Source organism: Oreochromis aureus, linkage group 20, assembly GCF_013358895.1.
Source record: "Oreochromis aureus strain Israel breed Guangdong linkage group 20, ZZ_aureus, whole genome shotgun sequence".
NCBI lineage: Eukaryota > Metazoa > Chordata > Actinopteri > Cichliformes > Cichlidae > Oreochromis > Oreochromis aureus.
The window spans coordinates 31,817,900-31,843,691 of record NC_052961.1 but is presented as its reverse complement, the minus strand read 5'-3'; the positions used below and the strand labels follow the sequence as shown (position 1 = coordinate 31,843,691).

Here is a 25,792-nt window from a genome sequence, read left to right as displayed (position 1 = left end):
GAAGCTTCTCAGCACACACTTTCTGTCTGATGACAAGTCTCAGCGCTCGACACCAGGATTTGGAATTTTTGTTTAACCAAAAGAAAAAACATTCTTTCTTGAAATGCGACAACGTCTTGCAGTCGTTACAGTCCTGTAGGGTTTAAAGACTCATCATCGCTGTGTGCTCTGTCACCAAGGTGTAAACAGAACTACAGAGCTGCAGCTGAGGGGCACTGGTAGCCCTGAATAATCGCCCCTCGATTGAAGGCGCCAAAAAGGCTTTTTCTTGGATTGTCAGGACATTATTAAAGGTCAGTATCCTTTCACCCCTCTTCCCCCTTGAGCCCCGTCTCGCTGCTTCGGCTTCATTTTTTTCCTCTCTTTTTTAAATTCCTCAGCCCTTGACTTTCAGATTATTGTGGGATTAAATATTCAGCCCTCGGAAACCCCTGTTCAAATGTCATTTCCCCCCCAGGAGTGTACTGAGACTGAAACTTTAACCAAAATAACACCCAGGAGGAAGCAGTGAAGGAGAAAAGAGGGCTGGAAGAGGAAGGAATAGAGGAGACTGAAGGGCAGATGGCTTCACTGCTCGAAAACACAAACAGCTGGATGAATAAAACATTTGAGTAGAGAGCGAGTCGTGACATCTGGCTGAGGAGTGAGTGACTCGCGTTGCCGCTCTCCTTCTTTCTCCTTGTTCACTTCACTCTTTTCACTGACCTACATCCTTGTCTTCTTCACCCCCTCCCATCCATCTTTCTTTTCTCTCATGTCATCCTCGATCTCTCTGTGGACACAGGAGTTCAGGTGGTCACTCAGACAGACAGAAACAAGCTTGTGACTCTGCTTGTTTCTACTTCTTGCGTTCCACCTTTGCGTGCCCTCTCCTGCTTGCCCTCCTTGTCTCTCTCTCTTCCTTCTCTACGGTGTGGTGTGTGTGTGTGTGTCTGTGTGTGTGTGTGTGTGTGTGTGTGTGTGATGGTGCGTCCCCTCCTCTCGGCCCTGGAGACATGCCTGTGCAGGAGATGGCGGTGAGTCCTGTCAAGTCTCTGTACTGGGAGCAGTTCCCTTCCATGTCACAGTGCCGCGTCTACTGCACGCCCGTTTACCACGAAGGCCTGCTCTATGTGCTGGGGGGCTGCAGTGAGACCGGCATGCCTCTGGACAGTGTTGAAGTCCTGGATGTAGAGAGCCAGACGTGGAGCCAACTGCCTCCACTGCCTACTGCGCGGGCGGGGGCCTCAGCTGTGGTGCTAGGGGGCCAGGTGATGGTGCTTGGGGGAATGAATCAGCAGCAGACCCCTCTGGCCTCTGTGGAAATGTACCACCCCGATGAGGGCAAATGGGAGACAAAGGCGAGTCTGGGTCAGCCATCCATGGGAGTCACCACAGTGGAGAAAGGTAAGAAAGCAGAATCCACCTGTGCTGCTCTGCTTTGTGATATTGTTGTTGCACTGTTACAGTTTTCTCACTTTGAAACTTTGAACATAAATCTGCTGATCTCAAAGAGCAGTGTCCAATCATGGCTTAGTATTTGTAACCAGTTTAGTTAGAGATGTACTTGTTATTGGTTTACTGCAGCTTTAATGAGGTTACAGGTAAATATTTGTAGGATGGGCAATCCTTTTAATTTTACATTTTCAAGCTTTACCTCTTTCCATATACTACTTCCATTCATCCAAGGACTGGATTGTTTCATGTGTATCATCACTGATATGCCATCTAGTAAGGATGCACTAATATACTGTTAGAATATGAATCCATTTCCTTCCTAGAAAGCATAAAGGTGACAGGCGGCCAGTCTGTTAATGTCATTTCAATGTATTTTTCCCCTTTTTTGCCATATGTTAGCTATGTTAGCTTTCCTGTTTGCTAGCAGGAAAGAGGTGTTCTATGTACGTTGGCCAGTGTTTTTGATTTATCCACCAAGTGGGGTTTAGTGAGTTGATACACATGAAAAGCTTAATGATGACACATTGCATTGTGGGTTTGGGTGGCTGTATCTCAGGTGTTAGGTCATCTACTAGTTAGAAGGTTGGTGGTTTGATTCCTGGTTACTTTAGTCTGCATGGTGGCGTATTTTTGGGCAAAATACTGAACCCCAAGTTGCCCTCTGATGCATCTATCAGACAGTGAATTTTAGATGGAAAGCATTTAGGTTTAGAAACAAGTGCTTGTGTGAGTGAGGCATGTTTTATAAAGCCCCATATAAAAACCAGTCCACTTCTCCTTGGCTCTTCTCTCTTGTGTTATTATGTGTGGTGTAATACTTCCTGGGGTGCTTGATTTATTGGCTTTTAGTTAGATTTATTGCCATCAACAGAATAACTACTCTTTCACTTCACTTGTTGCTTGTCAATTCCATTTCCCACACGCATCGCCTTTGTGTGAGGAGCTGCACTCACAGTGAGAGCAGAGAAAGGAGAAACTAGCATGAGCAGAAATAACAGCAGTACACAGTAAAGACTCCCATACTTAGCTGAAATGAGACAAATGCAAAAAAAAATGATGAAATATATTTTTATTTTTCATTTTACTCTCAGTGTTTTTTGTCATTCTGCTAATAATGTATATTCTTGTATGCATTAGAATGTCTGGAAAACAATGCTTGGTATCAGCAGATAGACAGATGGTAAATGGCCTGCATTTGTATAGCGCTTTACACTACATTCAGTCATTCACCCATTCACACACTGGCAATGGCAAGCTACATTGTAGCCACAGCTTCCCTGGGGCGCACTGACAGAGGCGAGGCTGCCGGACACTGGTGCCACCGGGCCCCTCTGACCACCACCAGTAGGCAACGGGTGAAGTGTCTTGCCCAAGGACACAACGACCAAGACTGTCGGAGCCGGGGCTCGAACCGGCAACCTTCCGATTACAAGATGAACTGCCAACTCTTGAGCCACGATAATGCAAAGGGGGAACGCGAAGCACATGTGAAACCACCCAGGATTTATTTTCAGTCATCCTTTACTCACATGCAGTGGTTCTTAACCTGGGTTCGATCGAACCCTAGGGGTTCGGTGAGTCGGTCTCGCGGATTTCGGCAGAGCCTCTGCCGTGACATGCACGGCTCATTTTGTGCACCAGTAAAAAACATATCTATGTCTTGAATTTGAAAAAAATCATATTTTATTTTTCACTAAAGAGGGGTTCAGTGAAAGCACCGGACACTGGCGCCACCAGGCCCTCTGACCACCACCAGTAGGCAAACATGGGGTTAGTATCTTGCCCAAGGATATTTGGCATGCAGCAAGGAGGCAACCTGGGATCGAACCACCGACCTTCTGATTAGTGGCTGACCTGCTCTGCCACCTGAGCTACAGCCACCCCGACAAAGCCAAGTTAGTCAGTATTGCACCAGAACTGAAAAAAGCTAGATCATAGAGATAGCGTGTCCAGTCTTTGTTTGACAGGTTTACCTAATTGCAGAGTACTCCTCTGCTTGTGTTTGATTGTGCATGCCCTCCCTCAGTGACTCCAAAAAATCTTTACATAGGCTCATTAAGAACTGATGAAGAAGAGTATGCAGCTGCTTTGACATATTTGTAAGGCTTTAAAACAGTCACAGCAGCAACAAACTCAATTCTCTGAAGTGCCGAAGTTAACTAATTAGCAGCTCATTTTGGTAGAAGCCCCTTGAAGCTTTTCAGATGCTAAAGTGTCTCCTGAGTGGGAGGTTTTTCTCTTGTGATTAAAGCTGAGTGGTGTTCAGATCGATGGCTGCTCGCACAAGTCGTGATGTTGGTGCTTAGCTTTGGTTTAGGTTCTGCAAACACTGCACGTGGCCAGGCCCAAAGTTCTGATTATGTAAATGGTCAGTAGATTGGTTGTGGGTGTTTTCGCTCATGTCTACTGTGTGCACGCTTCCTCGTGTGCGCAGAATGTCACCGAACGTAGCTCGTGCAGAGGCAATCATCACGCGGTCTGCCTCCACTGAATAAACATACTGGACTTCATGCTCATTCCCCAGGCGTGTGCTGGCTGTCAGTTTGTGTATGTTGGCAGGAGGAAGGGAGAGTCGTGAGAAAGCGAGGCTGAGGGTGAAAGAAGACAAGACAATGAACTGATCTCCTTTCCATCAAAGGGGAAAGGATGGAGTGCATATCTTTAGCCAAAAAGTCCAGAGAGATTTACATTTTTACAATACGGAGCAAAAAAACAGAACAGAAGGAGAATAAAAAAGACATCCACTTGTTGAAGTGCTTCTTCCTGCTGTTTCCTTTGTTTACATCTCAGGCTGCTTTCTGTTGAGCGCTGGCATTATAAAATGAGGAATCAATATGACCTTTCAAGGTAATAGAGACAGAATAAGGGAATATTTCTCTGATGTGCATGTATATATGCCCTATACTGTTTTACTATGCAAGAGACAGAGCACAGGTGCTGCTGATGAGGGAACTGCAGATCAGTTTGATCCTTGAAGCTTGTTTTTGGAATGTGTTATCAAATGAATATTAAAACTTTACATGGTTTAGTATTATGGGTATATTATGATGAAACACTGTGCAGCTATGATGCAGTAATTTTGAAAAATGTGCAGAGAGATGTATTAGAAACACTGTCAAACATTCTGCTTTTGGAACAGTGATTCTTTTTATCTAAAGTGTTTGGAGGGAATTGGACTCTACTAAATTTCACTGCTATTAACTGAATAGCAGAACTTTTGGGTGAAGGACTTAACACTGTGTTTCACTGCTTAATTAAATAATCTAGTTTTAATCTACCCATATTTGGTGTGTGGGAGATTTCATGTTTTGAAGTTTTAGCATCTTTGAATAACTGCCTGATGTTACTTTTTTTCTAAACATACTTTAACACACTAACAGTTCTGTCTTGCATGAAAAAAATGAATATTTCTACTTTATATCCATGTTTTCTACATGCACCATCAACTATTGATAATGACTTTATGCTTTGTGCTAAGTTTAGCTTCAGTCATTTAAAACGTATAGAATTGAGAGCATATTTTACGACTTTTTTTTCAGGGTGTCGAGTATGCTCGAGGGACTTTTCAAATAACCCGACCGGCTAGAAATACAAAAGCTGCTTTTTAAATGAAGCACCAACTTTAATACGTAATATAGGCTGAATTCCACACAAGCAAGGATAGATGCATCCAACGCAGTGATCTGTGAATGAGTGCGATGGGAAAAGTGCTGTATAATGTACCATATAATAATGAAAAGGGCTGCATTCATTAAAAGCGATATATAAAAATGACTTTGTCTGTTAGTAGATTTATCAGTAGCCATGTCAAAGCCCCATTACCAAGACACCAGAAGATCTGACTAAAATTACAGTAGTGTATACTGTGAAGTCAATGTGACGCCTAAATGAAGGTATTCTCGTGATAAGACAATGTTGGTGTTGTTCTTTCAGTTTTAGACCCAGTGGTTTTAAATGGTGTATGAGAAAAAAAAGCAATATAAAAATATATAAATATACTAGAGATGCACCGATTACAGTGCGAGCTAGTGATAGGGATTTTTGTCAATTCTAGTTTTCTAAGTACAGCATATGAAAAGCAAAATCAACTTTTCTTCAACCCGCAATCTTTATTTTCATAATAATAATTAAAAGAAATCAAACCTTACAAACCTTCCCCAAATTGTTACTTATTTCAGTTAAACAACTGAAAATAATGAGGTACCAATAATTCATTGAAAATGAGTTGCTGTACATCCACCTTTGTGTGATAGATTTGATCTTACCAAACAAAAGCAAGTGGAACATATTTATATATAACAAAACAAACGTCAGGTATTCCAGATATTACACCATTTTCCAATACATTTATAAATTCACCACATTTATTCACCCATCTTATTAATTTTCCTCATAACTGCTTTGATCCTTTAGCTCCTATCAAGGCTGCTGGCTTGTGGCTGGCTCTCTGCTCTGGATACAGCTTTAGCTTTAGCCACTTTGCATTAGTGCAATGTTTCAGATGTGATAAAATTCAATATTTATGTTTACCCAACCAGCAGCGAACTCAAGCAGGAACATGCTTTGAGTGCGGAAACTAGTTTGGCTGAAGAGTGGTGCTGTGGAGCCCTGCAGTCAAAACTGTTTCTAAGTGGATGTTGTCACATTCATTAGAGAAAAAGTGCCATTACAGAAAAGCTTAACATTAACAGCATGGATGCTCATGTTTCCAGGTTTGTAGTTTCCAGAGAAACTGCAGTGCAGTGTGGAAGGAAGTAGAAAGGAAAAAAAATACAAAGGAGTGCAACTTACAGTTTTCTATCATTTTTTCATGCACTATTTCCAGTCTTCTGTCATTATTATCATTTTCCTCACCATCATGATAGCAGCGTAGTGTATGCATGTCTTTGTGTTTGTTCCCAAACTCCTCTAAGACGACAGCTTCAATCTTGATGAACTTTACCGAGCATGTCTGTGAAGGCTCTCAGTCATCCAGGTCATCGTAGTCTAAGGAGCTTGGAAAGAAAAGCGTCTGGACTTCTTTAAGTTCCTTGCAGATGTTTGACCTCTCATCCAAGAAGCTTCTTCAGTTCTAAGAGCAACTGGTGGAGAGTCCCAGACTTTAAGCCTTATGGGAGTGTCCCCCCATTCATAAACTCATGGCACAACATAGAACAGCCACCTTGACTGGACAAGACTCAGCTGTCCATCTGCATCTAAATGACAAAGGTCGCTCTTTCGCGGATGCCAATGTTCACATTTTGGACAGAGAAGACAGATGGTTTGAAAGAGGAGTGAAAGAAGCCATTTACGTCCACTGTGAGCGACCATCTTTTAACAGAGGCGGTGGTTTACAACACCAACTCTCTGCCATCTATAATCCAGTTTTGAGATCCCTTCCCAGACACCTTAAACACATAAATGCTGGGTCCCCAGACCCAGGACCATGACAGAGCCATTGCTTTTGTTACTTGTTGAATATCAGGTTCTGGCTGCTGGGGTGGAGTCCACGTGCATTCAGCCATAATGTGATTCTGGGTTTTTTTCTTGTTTCACATTAGCATGCTGTCTGTGCAGATGCGTACCGAGCTGTGTTAGCAGCATATTGCAGTTGTCTCAGTTGCATTTCACCATCACTCTCGTCTTTTTGTGAAATGAAAATAAAAGTAATGTCTGAATGTTGGTTTTGATTCATTTTTGATTCATTGCTCAGCTGTAGCTGTTTGTCATTTGTGTTACAAATGGCCAACACTCTGAATACAAATGCTGTGTGTATGTGCATACTCCTGCATGTGTAGCATCCTGGCTGCTGTATTCTGGTTGGTACTGTGATATACTCTAAACCCTGCAGTTCTCTGTACGAATTCTTAAAGTGCTACTGATACCATAACAGGCAGAATTCACATTTTGAGCCAAACTTTTGAGAAACCATTAACTAAATCTCATATAGTCACTAAGAGAGCTTGCCTGCAGCTGAACCTTGTGAAACTGTTGTAGGATCTTTCTTTCAGGGATACAGAATTTAAATGAGATACGAGGTGAGCCTGATGGAAGTCTAGAGTGATGAGAGGCAGTGGTCTTTAAATTTTCTTACTTCATTTAAATAATAACCGTAAGGCGATGAAGGTTAGTATCCAAGCTACAATGTTCTGGCTACAGCTGGAAAGTAGCACCAATGGACACACTTTTACCTCCTCACACAGCCATGAATGCAGTACGAATCTAGTCTCACAGTGAAATGTGTAAAAGCTACATTGTCAAACATGTATTAACCTCAATGAAGGCTCTAAAATTCTAAAAAGCCTTTTTTGTTCTTTTCTGTAGGCCTTTATTGATGGCGTCACATGAATAGATTTTTGCCATTATTTTTGCACTTTGTTCAGTATTAGATTTAGTTTGTTCATTTGCTATGTTAGTCTTTCATATGTTTTCTGTTACTTTTGTTGCAAATGTTTCTTTGGTTAGGTTTGGGAAAATGTAAGAAATTTGTGTGATATTTGGGAAATTTTTCACATCAGAGTTTGGGTTAAATAAACACTTTCAAAGCATTAATTCATATCAAGGCTCTGTTTTCTTTTTACTGTTTGCAGGACAGGGCGATAGAGCATTGCAGTGGTGCCTCACAGCAAGACACTTATGTGTGGAGCTTTCATGTTCACCTTATCGGTTCTCTTCGGGTACTCCTGCTGTCCAAAGACATGCATGTTAGGTTGATCGGTGATTCTAAATTGATGTGAGCATGAATGGTTGTCTGTCTCTCTGTGTTAGTGTTATGGACCACATCCTCCGAGTGGTTTTGGCTCAGGAGGTAAAGCAGGTTGCCTGTCAATCAAGAGGTTGCTGGTTCTATCCCTGCGGTCTGCATACCAAAGTATTCTTGGGTAAGATACTGAACGCTGAGTTGCTCCTGGTGTGTTTACTGGAGAGTGAATGTTAGATAGAATGAATTTATGTGTAGAATATGGGTGAATGGGTGTAGTATAGAATGTACAACACAAGTACAACACATTGTGATGTGAAATTAGACCAGAAATGATTAATTTATATCTTACAAACTCTGTTAAACTTATTTTTCTCATACATTTTAAATAAATCATAGATAATATGGTATAAATTGTGAATTTAATCTGAAAGGACAAATCCATCTGAAATTTCTCATAAAACTCAACCATTTATTACATTCCAGAGAGTTCAGTATCATTATTTCTGGTTCAACGCTGCTCACTACAAAAGCAGCAGCAGCAGATTGTTTATTGATAGACTAACAGGGCATGCAAAAGGCCCCACACAGCATTCTTTCATATGAGCAGCACTGCTGCTGCTGACACTTTTCAACTCTTACTTGTGTTTTGGCATGTTTATCGTTGTGGGAGAGATCAGCGTAACATGAAACAGGAGCACTAGAAAGATGGAGATGAGGGCTCCTAAGCTTAATACTAACCAAACGCATCACATCTACATGGCATGAACGTTCCAGCACTGATCCAGCAGAACTCCCACACTCCAAGTGCCTACAGTGTTTACCTCCTCCTACTGGTCCTGTCAAGCTGTCAGAGCTAATATGATTGCATGAATGTGTGTATGAAGACACAGATTCAGGGCTTACTGTTTACTATGCCGTGAGCTTGGGATTATTCTACTGTCTGAGATAATCTGCTCTCTGACTCAACATTATGAGCAGAAAGACCAGTTTAAGTTCTCATGAAAGAGTTTTAAGGTTAAATATGTCACTCTTTGATTTTAAAGACACTTTGCATGTGACAATATGAATCTTTTAAAAATTTATTTATTGCAGAAATAAGTGTTTAAGAGAGGCACGTCAAGAGTTTTAAAATGTTGTATATATCTATATATCTATATATATCTATATATATATATATATATATATATATATATATATATTTATTATATAAGTTGACTTGATATCAAGAGGAACAGATGAACACACATTACAGCAGGAATGGTAGATAACAACAAGCAGCTAGGCTGTCCTTCAGGCCCATTGTGGAGCCAAAATACAAAGTGCCATCAGCAGAGAGTCAGCTCATTGTACTTCTAAATGCTCCACTGAGACTAGCGTTTTATTTAGCGGGGCTAAATAGAGGGGCTAACACAAAAAAACATTTCATCCCTCAGGCTGGCTGCTTAAAGGGGTTGTGTTGTCCTAGTAAAGAAATAATGAAATGTTGATTGCTAATATGCCAGGATGACCCAGCCAAGACTAATTTGTCTTTGGGAAACAATTTATCTGAAACATTTAAATGCTTGTCAAGCCTGTGGCCTGGTCACAACAGCAGGTGTTTAACAATCGAGTTTACATGTGAGGAAGGGTTTAGCTTATTTACTTGTATTAGTCAGATACACATTACATGAAGCTATTAATTGATTGGCATGGTGTAGAGTGAAATAAGTGTCAGATCCCCTACAACCCAGCCAGAATTCTGCCTAAAACAGATTGGCTGTGGCTCGATCACTGCATGTAGCAAGGCAGAAAACACCAGTAATGATGAGGAGGTACTAAACTGGCCTTTCTTGGCTGGACTGGAGTTCACATTCAGTGTAGATCATGAAGTATTGCTGGATTGCTAAATACAACTGTGATCTTTTCTTGGACTTGAACAGCCTCGTAAGAGAGTGAGAGAGACCAACAAGCAGTTCAGTGAGTGTTGAACATGTGTTGGGAAGTGGTTCAAGGCAACTTCCAGATACTCTCAGCTGATGCCTTCTGATGTTCGGGCTGTGTGTGTGTGTGTGTGTGTGTGTGTGTGTGTGTGTGTGTGTGTGTGTGTGTGTACTTGTTTTCGTGACATCTGAGGACAATTTTATGATAACACACTCACAAAATGAGGACGCTTCGGAAAAATGAGGACATTTTGAGGTCCTCATTTTTCCGAGCCTTCTAAAGTGTTCTAGAGGCCCCAACATGCTCCCAAACCAAAAATCTCGAATGTCCTGAAATATCACAATTTTATGAAAAGTGTGTTTAAGTGTGTTTAGCGTTTTGCTCACTTTCAGTTTCGCCGCCTACTGGCCAGTTTTGGAACAAAACACACTTTTAACACACTTTCAGTGACGTCACTCTGTGAGTCCTCATTTTGTAGGTGTGTCAGACACAATAACACATTTGACCCAGGTTATAGTGACGTCACTCTGCGAGTCCTCATTTTGTAGGTGTGTCAGACACAATAACACATTTGACCCAGGTTATACCCTTCTTGGGGCTTAAGCAAGGGTAACAACAGTTAAATCAGGCAAATCTTGACAAAAATGAAGGTCTTTAGATTCAGTTATTAGTGCCTGCACATCTTGGGGTTTTTTGTTGTTGACAAAATGTCTCAAAATATAAAGTTTCAACATTTGTGTAATTATATTACTGTTATTTAATGAGTCTTACTTCTCAAAATCAATGCACAAATTGTCTGACCTTCACTAAGCAGAATGATGTGTGTGCAGATTTTGACCCTTGAAGAGTTTATATTAATCTGCATTAATATAATTGCATCTGCAATCTGCAGTTGAACTTAGAGATTCCTGCCGCTGTCATGTGATTCAGTATGATCATCAGGCTCAGTCTCGACTCTGAATTCCAAGAGGGCAGCAGCATGTCTCCTTGTTGAATGTCTGCTTTGAATTTTGGGTTGTTTTTTTGTTTTGTTTTTTCTCCTCTGCTACTACCAGAAGTTGTCTGCACCACACCAGGGCCTGTGCTGCTAGCATAAACCAACTGAGCCTCAACCAGGGCCTGTGCTGTTTTCTGAGGCCATCTGCACCGCACCAGGGCCTAGCTAGACCCATAGGCACCACACCAGGGCCTTTACTGCTGTGTAATCAATTACTGTAAATGTACATGTTATCAGGAAATGATCAGGCGGCAGAGGGTTTTCAGGAAACACTGTTAAATGTTCAGTTTCTATTTCATATGTTAAAACAAGATCTAGAGTGTGATAAAAGTGGTGGGTGGGTTCTTTTACATTTTGAGAGAAGCCAATTGAGTCTAATAACAGATTAAATGCCATGTTGAGGCTGTCATTTTAGCATCTACATGGATGTTAAAATCACCCACAATAATTATTTTATCTGAGCTGAGCACTAAATCAGATAAAAGTCTGAGAAATCAGACAGAAACTCTGTAAGGCCCAGGTGGACGATAGATGATAACAAGTAAGACTGGTTTCTGAGTTTTACAGCTGGGGTGGACGAGGCTAAGCATCAGGCTTTCAAATGAATTAAAAGTCTGTCTTGGTCTTTCGTTAATTAATAGGCTGGTGTGAAAAATTGCTGCCACACCGCCCCCTCCGCCTGTGCTTTGCGATTTCTGGTAGTTAGAATTACTCGGGGTGTTGATTCATTTTAACTAACATAATCATCCGACTGCAACCAGGTTTCTGTAAGGCAGAGTAAATCGATTTGTTGATCAATTATTAAGTCATGTACTAACAGACTTGGAGGAGAGCGCCCTAATATTTAATAATCCACAATGTTTTACTCTTTGGTTCAGATGTGGATACTGTATTGTTCTTTCTTTTGATTTTTTTATGTTTAAATTGTTTTTGCTGGTTTTAGTTTGTTTTGTCTGTTTGGGAGCTGACACGGTCTCAGTGGAGATGGGTTTTGGGGGGTAGCAGGAGGAGAGAAGCTGCAGAGGCGTGTAAGACTGCAACTCTGCTTCTTGGTCCCAACTCTGGATAGTCATATTTTGGGGCTTTAATAAATTTGTCCATATTTCTAGAAATGAGAGCTGCTCCATCCAAAGTGGGATGGATGCCGTCTCTCCTAACAAGACCAGGTTTCCTCCAGAAGCTTTGCCAATTATCTATGAAGCCGACATCATTTCTGGGACAACACAGACAGCAATTTAAGGAGAAATGCAGCTAAACAGGTCACTCCTGGTCTGATTGGGGAGGGACCAGAGAAAACTACAGAGTCAACATTGTTTTGGCAAAGTTACACACTGATTCGATATTGATTTCAGTGACCTCCGATTGGCGTAACTGGGTGTCATTACTGCCGATGTGAATTATGATTTTACTGAATTTACGTTTACCCTTATGTGGTGGCGCGAATGAGGAATAACCGGGACGGTAACTAAGATGTTGACAACGCCACCTGGGGAGGGAGTTACACCCAGGAAAGATATCTCTAGCCAATGTAAGTGTTACACTGGCAACCAAAGCCCACAGACTTGTTATTAACGGCAAAGGTGAGGCAGGTGAATTTTACAAATCAAGGTTTATTAAGAAGAACTACTAAAAACATAGAATTATAAAATCAAAGAGGCACCTAAGGTAGCAGGGTTGAGGCGGCAAAATAGTTAATTAAAACGACCAGACTCCCTACCACGATGCTACCCTAAAACAATCACAACATGATAAAAGAGCAACTAAACAAAATGGTGGAGACCGGCCACTTGAGGAGGCAACCTACAGGGAGGAGTGCCCAAGGGTGCCACCAATTACTCACCCATGTGATTTCACTGCAGACCTCACTCACACTAAGCGGTGCAATCTACCTATGCGTGTGTACACTCGCATGCATCGGGAGGATTCCACCTCACGTGCCTAGCCCCTCAACAAGCAGCCACACCTCCACTAAAGCAATAAAAGAAAGCATAAAACATTAAACAGATTAGTAAAAGATCTACATAAAACAAATACACCCCAAATTACTGTTTGTTATAAAAGCATTGCGTAACAAACAAAACAGCATATGACAAGACAGCAGTAGTATAGTGCAAGCCTGCAACAAAAGAGGGAAACAGTTGTCAAAGTCCACCCTACTATGCCACGTTATGATGAACACAAGAGTCCCACTTACCACTCTCTAAAGGGCAATACTAAACTGAGTAACTTTCCTGGAGAGATCTGCAGCGCTTAACTGCCTAATGCTCGCAGCCACCTTGGATGGACAAGACTACCAAATGACTCCTTCTGGTAGTGAAGCGCAGCTGTTTCTTATAAGCCTGCTAATTGTCAACTGGGAAGGTGTGGATGTTAGTGGTGCGTTTGTGGACATCATGTAAAATCCTACCCCAGAATCTACTTCACTACACTTAGCCAGCAGTTTTAAATTTCCTTCAATGTCGCCTGCTCTGGCCCCTGGAAGACAATTAACTATGGTTGCGGTGTCTCTAGCTTCACATGTCTGAGAACAGAATCACCAATTACCAGAGTTTGACCCCGACAGGTGTGTCGCCGAGTGGGGAAAAAGCAGTTGAACACATGTATGAATTTGAGGAATGGACCCAAAATGCAGACACAAAGGAACGTGAAAGAAAATTTTAATATTAACAGAAAGCAAGCTGTTTATTAAGGCTGGTAAAATAGGCAGAACCAGCTTCCAGTTTGGATTCGGAGACAGACACTATCTCTACTTTTAAGATTAGGCTTCAAACTTTCCTTTTGCTAAAGCATATAGTTAGGGCAGGATCAGGTGACCCTGAATCCTCCCTTAGTTGTGCTGCAGTGAGCGTGAGCTGCCGGGGATTCCCATGATGCACTGAGTTTTTTCCTTTCCAGTCACCTTTCTCACTCACTATGTGTTAATAGACCTCTCTGCACTGAATCATACTTGTTATTAATCCACAGCATGTCTTTATCCTGTCTTCCTTCTCTCACCCCAACCAATCACAGCAGATGGCCCGCCCCTCCCTGAGCCTGGTTCTGCTGGAGGTTTCTTCCTGTTAAAGGGAGTTTTTCCTTCGCACTGTCGCCAAAGTTCTTGCTCATAGGTGGTCGTATGATTGTTGGGTTTTTCCTCTGTATCTATTATTGTGCGATCTACTGTACAATATAAAGCGCCTTGAGGCGATTGTTGTTGTGATTTGGTGCTATATAAATAAAATTGAATTTAATTGAATTAAAAGATTACAAAACAAAAGGCAGAAGTGAAGCTAAACAATAACCTAACCTGGGGACAAACCATGAAACCTGACATGGATACAAACATACCTGGAACATGGAAACGTGGCACCAAAGACAACAGATGACCTGACACTGAACAAATGAGGACAGGACTTACAGTGGCTTGCAAAAGTATTCGGCCCCCTTGAACTTTTCCACATTTTGTCACATTACTGCCACAAACATGAATCAATTTTATTGGACTCGCACATGAAAGACCAATACAAAGTGGTCTACACGTGAGAAGTGGAATGAAAATCATACATGATTCCAAACATTTTTACAAATAAATAACTGAAAAGGGGGTGTGCGTAATTATTCAGCCCCTGAGTCAATACTTTGTAGAACCACCTTTTGCTGAAATTGGATTCCATTAAAATTGATTCATGTTTGTGGCAGTAATGTGACAAAATGTGGAAAAGGGGGACGAATACTTTTGCAAGCCTTGTAAGTACACAGAGAGACAATGAGGGGATGAGGAACAGCTGGGACAAATCAGACCTAACAAGACAAGGGAAACAAAACTAGACTCACTGCATATAGGACAAGGACTTTCACAATAAAACAGACATCACAAGGGTAATCTAATAAACAAATGAACTTAGCTAACCTAAAGAACTTATAAATAAACATCGACATCCAAACAAACTAAAACTTAAAATGCTGGGTCAACAAACCCAGGAAAGTGACAGTAAAATCATTTATTATACACATTATACTTATTTTCTTAAATTGCTTATCTATTATCTGTATTTTCACTTGAGGGTCTAGGGGTACTGCTCTTCTTTTCATGACAAATTAGGACATGTTTATGATAACACACTGACAATATCAGGCCAATTTTGGCATTACTCCATCAGTGAACAGCATGCCCATGCTAACTTAAACTAGACCAGCAAGCTAACCACATGTGTATTTAAGTGTTACTTAAGAATAGGAACCAAACAAATTAACGGAACGAAATTAACTGTAACAGCAGTTTGCAAAACACTGTGACACTTCTCAAGTGTTCCTACCTCAAATACAGCGAGTGTTGCTGTGTTTTTGTTGTTAAATGGACGAGGAGAGCCCGTGGCTGGTGAGAGGATGCGGCATTTCGTCAGTGGAGCATAGAACGGCGTCTGTGATTGGACAACAAGTGAGTAACGCTGCATCTGATTGTTCGAAAGCCTCAACCAAAGAGCTGCTGGTCACGGCAAGATACAACCTCGCCGGAGCTCTGAGTGAACTGCACATCCGGGACCTTCAGCACTCAGCAGAGATTTGTCTTGACGTATGTATTTACCTTTGATATCCATGACTCGACGCACATTTAGCAAGGTAAAGTTGTATGTTTAACAAGCTAATTAACGCTAGTTAAACGGAACTAAAACAATACACAATCGATTTGAACAAACTGTGTGATGAATGATGATAAATGCTAAAAATTACTTAAGATTTATCTTCAACAATAGATATTAGAAGTTTAATTTAACTGTTTTAAATTCCCACTGGAGTTAAAGGGACCTGTGGCCTTGCACGTGCTCTGCATCTTCAACTGCACAGACAGTCAGTCTAAGCTCTTTTTAAGTGTAGCTAACTGCAACACACATTTTTTTTTTCAACACAAGATATGTTTGGGGGATTTAAATGTTAATAATAATGTTTTCGTGTTTAGCACAAACCAATAGGGTCTGGGTCTCTGGCCCAGCGTTTCTGACGTTATTCTAAGGTTTTTGAGTTTCTTATGTTTAGTGGCGGGTTAGTTGAGTTTGGCTTAACGTTATTAACATTGTTTTAAGGAGTTTATGTTAGGGTTGTATATTACAACGTTTGTATTTTCATGCCATTTTTCCTGTTTTATTTTGAAAGAGTCTGTTGTGTTCAGTTCATTAATCTCACTGACCTGTTGTGTCAATAGAATCATTTGTGCCAGCTACTTCCTGCTCTCCTTCCATCCTGTCTCAACCTCCAACAGGAAAGTAGAAGTCCTCATATGGTAGGACCAGTGATTGTAGTGTGTGTGTTACACTGTCCTCATATTGTTTTAAGCTGTGAAGGACATGAGTGTGTTTCAGTTGCCTTCCTCATGTGGTTGGATCAACAACTCTAGTGTGTGTTACACTGTCCTCTCATATTGTGGGTAGCAGAACTGTACAGTGTTAAGTTTCTTTAGAATCTGGTATAAGGAAGTCGGATCCTTCTGTAATAATGTTCACTGATACAAATATGATCTGTAGTTAATTATCTAGTCGGGATTTATACTAGAGAATGTTTCTGACGTTATATTGTTGTCTTTTGTTGCAGACACCAAGTGCTGAGGTCCTGTCTCAGCCTCATACTTACCCACTTCATTCTTCCAACAGGTTACACATCATATTTTTGTATTTGGTATCAAGTATATGTGTCAGATGGGCCTAGTGCATAAATGAAATGCACTTTAATTGTATTAAAACAATCAGTTTCAGTCAAAGTTAACCAAAATCAACATTAGCATTAGGAGAAAGTAATTGTCTATACCATTTGTTAGTCCAAACTTTCCGTAAAGCATCAGCGTGATCTTTATTCTGACTACATTTGATATTTTTGTCCTTTACACATGTTTTTGTCCATTTAACCTCCCGCTGATCAGTTTACATGATTTAATTTCTGGGGAAATAGATGCCTTTAAATCAGTGTTGGGTTTGGAGCTTTTATTGACAACAGCAGAAGAAGTTAGAAGTCAGGAACATGAACTCTACATGTGTTCAGTCGTCATGTCCTCATATTGTTTTAAGCTGTGAAGGACATGAGTGTGTTTAAGAAGAAGTCCTCATATGGTAGGACCAGTGATTGTAGTGTGTGTTACACTGTCCTCATATTGTTTTAAGCTGTGAAGGACATGAGTGTGTTTCAGTTGCCTTCCTCATGTGGTTGGACCAACAACTCTAGTGTGTGTTACACTGTCCTCATATTGTTGGTAGCAGAACTGTACAGTGTTAAGTTTCTTTAGAATCTGGTATAAGGAAGTCGGATCCTTCTGTAATAATGTTCACTGCTACAAATATGATCTGTAGTTGATCATCTAGTCGGGATTTATACTAGAGAATGTTTCTGACGTTATATTGTTGTCTTTTGTTGCAGACACCAAGTGCTGAGGTCCTGTCTCAGCCTCATACAGACCAATCGGTGAGTGACATACCCACTTCATTCTTCCAACAGGTTACACATCATGTTTTTGTATTTGGTATCAAGTATATGTGTCAGATGGGCCTAGTGCATAAATGAAATGCACTTTAATTGTATTAAAACAATCAGTTTCAGTCAAAGTTAACCAAAATCAACATTAGCATTAGGAGAAAGTAATTGTCTATACCATTTGTTAGTCCAAACTTTCCCTTTAAGCATCAGCTTGATCTTTATTCTGACTACATTTGATATTTTTGTCCTTTTACATGTTTTTGTCCATTTAACCTCCCGCTGATCAGTTTACATGATTTAATTTCTGGGGAAATAGATGGCTTTACATCAGTGTTGGGTTTAGAGCTTTTATTGACAACAGCAGGAGAAGTTAGAAGTCAGGAACATGAACTCTACATGTGTTCAGTCGTCATGTCCTCATATTGTTTTAAGCTGTGAAGGACATGAGTGTGTTTCAGTTGCCTTCTTCATGTGGTTGGACCAACAACTCTAGTGTGTGTTACACTGTCCTCATATTGTGTGTAGCAGAACTGTACAGTGTTAAGTTTCTATAGAATCTGGTATAAGGAAGTCAGATCCTTCTGTGAATAATGTTCACTGCTACAAATATGATCTGTAGTTGATCATCTAGTCGGGATTTATACTAGAGAATGTTTCTGACGTTATATTGTCTTTTGTTGCAGACACCAAGTGCTGAGGTCCTGTCTCAGCCTCATACAGACCAATCGGTGAGTGACTTACCCACTTCATTCTTCCAACAGGTTACACATCATGTTTTTGTATTTGGTATCAAGTATATGTGTCAGATGGGCCTAGTGCATAAATGAAATGCACTTTAATTGTATTAAAACAATCAGTTTCAGTCAAAGTTAACCAAAATCAACATTAGCATTAGGAGAAAGTAATTGTCTATACCATTTGTTAGTCCAAACTTTCCCTTTAAGCATCAGCTTGATCTTTATTCTGACTACATTTGATATTTTGTCCTTTTACACATGTTTTTGTCCATTTAACCTCCTGCTGATCAGTTTACATGATTTAATTTCTGGGGAAATAGATGGCTTTACATCAGTGTTGGGTTTAGAGCTTTTATTGACAACAGCAGGAGAAGTTAGAAGTCAGGAACATGAACTCTACATGTGTTCAGTCGTCATGTCCTCATATTGTTTTAAGCTGTGAAGGACATGAGTGTGTTTCAGTTGCCTTCTTCATGTGGTTGGACCAACAACTCTAGTGTGTGTTACACTGTCCTCATATTGTTGGTAGCAGAACTGTACAGTGTTAAGTTTCTTTAGAATCTGGTATAAGGAAGTCGGATCCTTCTGTAATAATGTTCACTGCTACAAATATGATCTGTAGTTAATTATCTAGTCGGGATTTATCCTAGAGAATGTTTCTGACGTTATATTGTTGTCTTTTGTTGCAGACACCAAGTGCTGAGGTCCTGTCTCAGCCTCATACAGACCAATCGGTGAGTGACTTACCCACTTCATTCTTCCAACAGGTTACACATCATATTTTTTGTATTTGGTATCAAGTATATGTGTCAGATGGGCCTAGTGCATAAATGAAATGCACTTTAATTGTATTAAAACAATCAGTTTCAGTCAAAGTTAACCAAAATCAACATTAGCATTAGGAGAAAGTAATTGTCTATACCATTTGTTAGTCCAAACTTTCCTTAAAGCATCAGCGTGATCTTTATTCTGACTACATTTGATATTTTGTCCTTTTACACATGTTTTTGTCCATTTAACCTCCCGCTGATCAGTTTACATGATTTAATTTCTGGGGAAATAGATGCCTTTAAATCAGTGTTGGGTTTGGAGCTTTTATTGACAACAGCAGAAGAAGTTAGAAGTCAGGAACATGAACTCTACATGTGTTCAGTCGTCATGTCCTCATATTGTTTTAAGCTGTGAAGGACATGAGTGTGTTTAAGAAGAAGTCCTCATATGGTAGGACCAGTGATTGTAGTGTGTGTTACACTGTCCTCATATTGTTTTAAGCTGTGAAGGACATGAGTGTGTTTCAGTTGCCTTCCTCATGTGGTTGGACCAACAACTCTAGTGTGTGTTACACTGTCCTCATATTGTTGGTAGCAGAACTGTACAGTGTTAAGTTTCTTTAGAATCTGGTATAAGGAAGTCGGATCCTTCTGTAATAATGTTCACTGCTACAAATATGATCTGTAGTTGATCATCTAGTCGGGATTTATACTAGAGAATGTTTCTGACGTTATATTGTTGTCTTTTGTTGCAGACACCAAGTGCTGAGGTCCTGTCTCAGCCTCATACAGACCAATCGGTGAGTGACTTACCCACTTCATTCTTCCAACAGGTTACACATCATGTTTTTGTATTTGGTATCAAGTATATGTGTCAGATGGGCCTAGTGCATAAATTAAATGCACTTTAATTGTATTAAAACAATCAGTTTCAGTCAAAGTTAACCAAAATCAACATTAGCATTAGGAGAAAGTAATTGTCTATACCATTTGTTAGTCCAAACTTTCCTTTAAGCATCAGCGTGATCTTTATTCTGACTACATTTGATATTTTTGTCCTTTTACACATGTTTTTGTCCATTTAACCTCCCGCTGATCAGTTTACATGATTTAATTTCTGGGGAAATAGATGGCTTTACATCAGTGTTGGGTTTAGAGCTTTTATTGACAACAGCAGGAGAAGTTAGAAGTCAGGAACATGAACTCTACATGTGTTCAGTCGTCATGTCCTCATATTGTTTTAAGCTGTGAAGGACATGAGTGTGTTTCAGTTGCCTTCTTCATGTGGTTGGACCAACAACTCTAGTGTGTGTTACACTGTCCTCATATTGTGTGTAGCAGAACTGTACAGTGTTAAGTTTCTATAGAATCTGGTATAAGGAAGTCAGATCCTTCTGTGAATAATGTTCACTGCTACAAATATGATCTGTAGTTGATCATCTAGTCGGGATTTATACTAGAGAATGTTTCTGACGTTATATTGTCTTTTGTTGCAGACACCAAGTGCTGAGGTCCTGTCTCAGCCTCATACAGACCAATCGGTGAGTGACTTACCCACTTCATTCTTCCAACAGGTTACACATCATGTTTTTGTATTTGGTATCAAGTATATGTGTCAGATGGGCCTAGTGCATAAATGAAATGCACTTTAATTGTATTAAAACAATCAGTTTCAGTCAAAGTTAACCAAAATCAACATTAGCATTAGGAGAAAGTAATTGTCTATACCATTTGTTAGTCCAAACTTTCCTTTAAAGCATCAGCGTGATCTTTATTCTGACTACATTTGATATTTTTGTCCTTTTACACATGTTTTGTCCATTTAACCTCCTGCTGATCAGTTTACATGATTTAATTTCTGGGGAAATAGATGGCTTTACATCAGTGTTGGGTTTAGAGCTTTTATTGACAACAGCAGGAGAAGTTAGAAGTCAGGAACATGAACTCTACATGTGTTCAGTCGTCATGTCCTCATATTGTTTTAAGCTGTGAAGGACATGAGTGTGTTTCAGTTGCCTTCTTCATGTGGTTGGACCAACAACTCTAGTGTGTGTTACACTGTCCTCATATTGTTGGTAGCAGAACTGTACAGTGTTAAGTTTCTTTAGAATCTGGTATAAGGAAGTCGGATCCTTCTGTAATAATGTTCACTGCTACAAATATGATCTGTAGTTAATTATCTAGTCGGGATTTATCCTAGAGAATGTTTCTGACGTTATATTGTTGTCTTTTGTTGCAGACACCAAGTGCTGAGGTCCTGTCTCAGCCTCATACAGACCAATTGGTGAGTGACATACCCACTTCATTCTTCCAACAGGTTACACATCATGTTTTTGTATTTGGTATCAAGTATATGTGCCAGTTGGGCCTAGTGCATAAATGAAATGCACTTTGATTGTATTAAAACAATCAGTTTCAGTCAAAGTTAACCAAAATCAACATTAGCATTAGGAGAAAGTAATTGTCTATACCATTTGTTAGTCCAAACTTTCCCTTAAAGCATCAGCGTGATCTTTATTCTGACTACATTTGATATTTTTGTCCTTTTACACATGTTTTTGTCCATTTAACCTCCCGCTGATCAGTTTACATGATTTAATTTCTGGGGAAATAGATGGCTTTACATCAGTGTTGGGTTTAGAGCTTTTATTGACAACAGCAGGAGAAGTTAGAAGTCAGGAACATGAACTCTACATGTGTTCAGTCGTCATGTCCTCATATTGTTTTAAGCTGTGAAGGACATGAGTGTGTTTAAGTAGAAGTCCTCATATGGTAGGACCAGTGATTGTAGTGTGTGTTACACTGTCCTCATATTGTTTTAAGCTGTGAAGGACATGAGTGTGTTTCAGTTGCCTTCTTCATGTGGTTGGACCAACAACTCTAGTGTGTGTTACACTGTCCTCATATTGTTGGTAGCAGAACTGTACAGTGTTAAGTTTCTTTAGAATCTGGTATAAGGAAGTCGGATCCTTCTGTAATAATGTTCACTGCTACAAATATGATCTGTAGTTGATCATCTAGTTGGGATTTATACTAGAGAATGTTTCTGACGTTATATTGTTGTCTTTTGTTGCAGACACCAAGTGCTGAGGTCCTGTCTCAGCCTCATACAGACCAATCGGTGAGTGACTTACCCACTTCATTCTTCCAACAGGTTACACATCATATTTTTGTATTTGGTATCAAGTATATGTGTCAGATGGGCCTAGTGCATAAATGAAATGCACTTTAATTGTATTAAAACAATCAGTTTCAGTCAAAGTTAACCAAAATCAACATTAGCATTAGGAGAAAGTAATTGTCTATACCATTTGTTAGTCCAAACTTTCCTTTAAGCATCAGCTTGATCTTTATTCTGACTACATTTGATATTTTTGTCCTTTTACACGTTTTTTGTCCATTTAACCTCCCGCTGATCAGTTTACATGATTTAATTTCTGGGGAAATAGATGGCTTTACATCAGTGTTGGGTTTAGAGCTTTTATTGACAACAGCAGGAGAAGTTAGAAGTCAGGAACATGAACTCTACATGTGTTCAGTCGTCATGTCCTCATATTGTTTTAAGCTGTGAAGGACATGAGTGTGTTTAAGTAGAAGTCCTCATATGGTAGGACCAGTGATTGTAGTGTGTGTGTTACACTGTCCTCATATTGTTGGTAGCAGAACTGTACAGTGTTAAGTTTCTTTAGAATCTGGTATAAGGAAGTCAGATCCTTCTGTAATAATGTTCACTGCTACAAATATGATCTGTAGTTAATTATCTAGTCGGGATTTATCCTAGAGAATGTTTCTGACGTTATATTGTTGTCTTTTGTTGCAGACACCAAGTGCTGAGGTCCTGTCTCAGCCTCATACAGACCAATCGGTGAGTGACATACCCACTTCATTCTTCCAACAGGTTACACATCATGTTTTTGTATTTGGTATCAAGTATATGTGCCAGTTGGGCCTAGTGCATAAATGAAATGCACTTTGATTGTTTTAATACAATCAGTTTGAGGAAAAGTTTCCCAAAATCAACATTAGTATTAGGAGAAAGCAATTGTCTATACCATTTGTTAGTCCAAACTTTCCTTAAAGCATCAGCTTGATCTTTATTCTGACTACATTTGATATTTTGTCCTTTTACACGTTTTTGTCCATTTAACCTCCTTGATCAGTTTACATGATTTAATTTCTGGGGAAATAGATGGCTTTACATCAGTGTTGGGTTTAGAGCTTTTATTGACAACAGCAGGAGAAGTTAGAAGTCAGGAACATGAACTCTACATGTGTTCAGTCGTCATGTCCTCATATTGTTTTAAGCTGTGAAGGACATGAGTGTGTTTAAGAAGAAGTCCTCATATGGTAGGACCAGTGATTGTAGTGTGTGTTACAATGTCCTCATATTGTTTTAAGCTGTGAAGGACATGAGTGTGTTTAAGTAGAAGTCCTCAATGGTAGGACCAGTGATTGTAGTGTGTGTTACACTGTCCTCATATTGTTTTAAGCTGTGAAGGACATGAGTGTGTTTCAGTTGCCTTCTTCATGTGGTTGGATCAACAACTCTAGTGTGTGTTACACTGTCCTCATATTGTTGGTAGCAGAACTGTACAGTGTTAAGTTTCTTTAGAATCTGGTATAAGGAAGTCGGATCCTTCTGTAATAATGTTCACTGCTACAAATATGATCTGTAGTTGATCATCTAGTCGGGATTTATACTAGAGAATGTTTCTGACGTTATATTGTTGTCTTTTGTTGCAGACACCAAGTGCTGAGGTCCTGTCTCAGCCTCATACAGACCAATCGGTGAGTGACTTACCCACTTCATTCTTCCAACAGGTTACACATCATATTTTTGTATTTGGTATCAAGTATATGTGTCAGATGGGCCTAGTGCATAAATGAAATGTACTTTAATTGTATTAAAACAATCAGTTTCAGTCAAAGTTAACCAAAATCAACATTAGCATTAGGAGAAAGTAATTGTCTATACCAGGGTGCCCAATCCCAGTCCTCGAGAGCTACTGTCCTGCAGCTTTTAGATGCATCCCTACTCCAACACAGCTGAATCAAATAGTTGGATTACCAATTCGGCATGCCATCAAGTCTGGCAAAGGCCTGATAACGAGCCATTCATTTGATTCAGGTGTGCTCGAACAAGGACGCATCTAAAAGCTGCAGGGCAGTAGCTCTCGAGGACTGGGATTGGGCACCCTGGTCTATACCATTTGTTAGTCCAAACTTACCCTTAAAGCATCAGCTTGATCTTTATTCTGACTACATTTGATATTTTTGTCCTTTTACACATGTTTTTGTCCATTTAACCTCCCGCTGATCAGTTTACATGATTTAATTTCTGGGGAAATAGATGGCTTTACATCAGTGTTGGGTTTAGAGCTTTTATTGACAACAGCAGGAGAAGTTAGAAGTCAGGAACATGAACTCTACATGTGTTCAGTCGTCATGTCCTCATATTGTTTTAAGCTGTGAAGGACATGAGTGTGTTTAAGTAGAAGTCCTCATGTGGTAGGACCAGTGATTGTAGTGTGTGTGTTACACTGTCCTCATATTGTTTTAAGCTGTGAAGGACATGAGTGTGTTTAAGAAGAAGTCCTCATATGGTAGGACCAGTGATTGTAGTGTGTGTTACAATGTCCTCATATTGTTTTAAGCTGTGAAGGACATGAGTGTGTTTCAGTTGCCTTCCTCATGTGGTTGGACCAACAACTCTAGTGTGTGTTACACTGTCCTCATATTGTTGGTAGCAGAACTGTACAGTGTTAAGTTTCTATAGAATCTTGTATAAGGAAGTCGGATCCTTCTGTGAATAATGTTCACTGCTACAAATATGATCTGTAGTTGATCATCTAGTCGGGATTTATACTAGAGAATGTTTCTGACGTTATATTGTTGTCTTTTGTTGCAGACACCAAGTGCTGAGGTCCTGTCTCAGCCTCATACAGACCAATTGGTGAGTGACATACCCACTTCATTCTTCCAACAGGTTACACATCATGTTTTTGTATTTAGTAATCAAGTTTATGTGTCAGTTGGGCCTAGTGCATAAATTAAATGCACTTTGATTGTATTAAAACAATCAGTTTGAGTCAAAGTTTCCCAAAATCAACATTAGCTTTACTTCTTTGTGAAGATCTTAGGAGAAAGAAATTGGCGTACCATTTGTTAGTTCTAACTTTCCCTTTAAAGCATCAGCTTGATATTTATTCCTACTAAATTTGATATTTTTGTGTTTTGTGTTACATTGTCCTCATATTGTTTTAAGCTGTGAAGGACATGAATGTGTTTTTGTAGCCTTTCTCAATTGGTAGAACCAACAACTCTAGTTTGTGTTACATTGCTCCTTTAAAGTGCTCCAGTAGAAAGCAAGGTTTAAGAACATTTTGTATTCACATTATAAACTATAAACTAGAATATTTTCTATCTTTTCTTGCATTCACATTAAGATATTTTCTTTTGTTTCCATTTATGACAGCTGGGAAGGTGAGAAGCAAGTGGACAAATGATGAAGTAAAGGTTGCTGCAAAGTACCAGGTAAAAGGAATGTGACTGCTGCTTCCAAGCAGAGCCGGCAGCTCGTAAAGGCAGAGACTGGGTTGCCATAAAGTACTACATCCACAACAGGATCATTGCATTAAAAGAAAGATGCAAGGAAAAAAAAGAAACAACCAAGAGAGATACTTTGTTGCTTCCACAGTTATGTCAATATTGTAGTTTTCTGTATTGCATTGTTCTTACTCATAAATCTGTGGTTTATGCTGGGTGCTTTTTCCAATTAAATGATAAGAAAGGCAGATAATGTTCCACGTTT

At 39.8% G+C, this 25,792-nt stretch overlaps 1 protein-coding gene across 1 annotated transcript in view; it reads left to right on the top strand.

The window, feature by feature from the left end:
- The first annotated feature begins 327 nt into the window (after window positions 1-327).
- The window catches only part of LOC120435323 (kelch domain-containing protein 8B), a 51,812-nt gene continuing 26,347 nt past the window's right edge, over window positions 328-25,792 (top strand). The window contains exon 1 of the mRNA XM_039604697.1: window positions 328-1,386. Within this exon, the coding sequence (XP_039460631.1) occupies window positions 996-1,386 (391 nt within the window). The 5' untranslated portion in view covers window positions 328-995. The remainder of the gene's footprint in view (window positions 1,387-25,792) is intronic.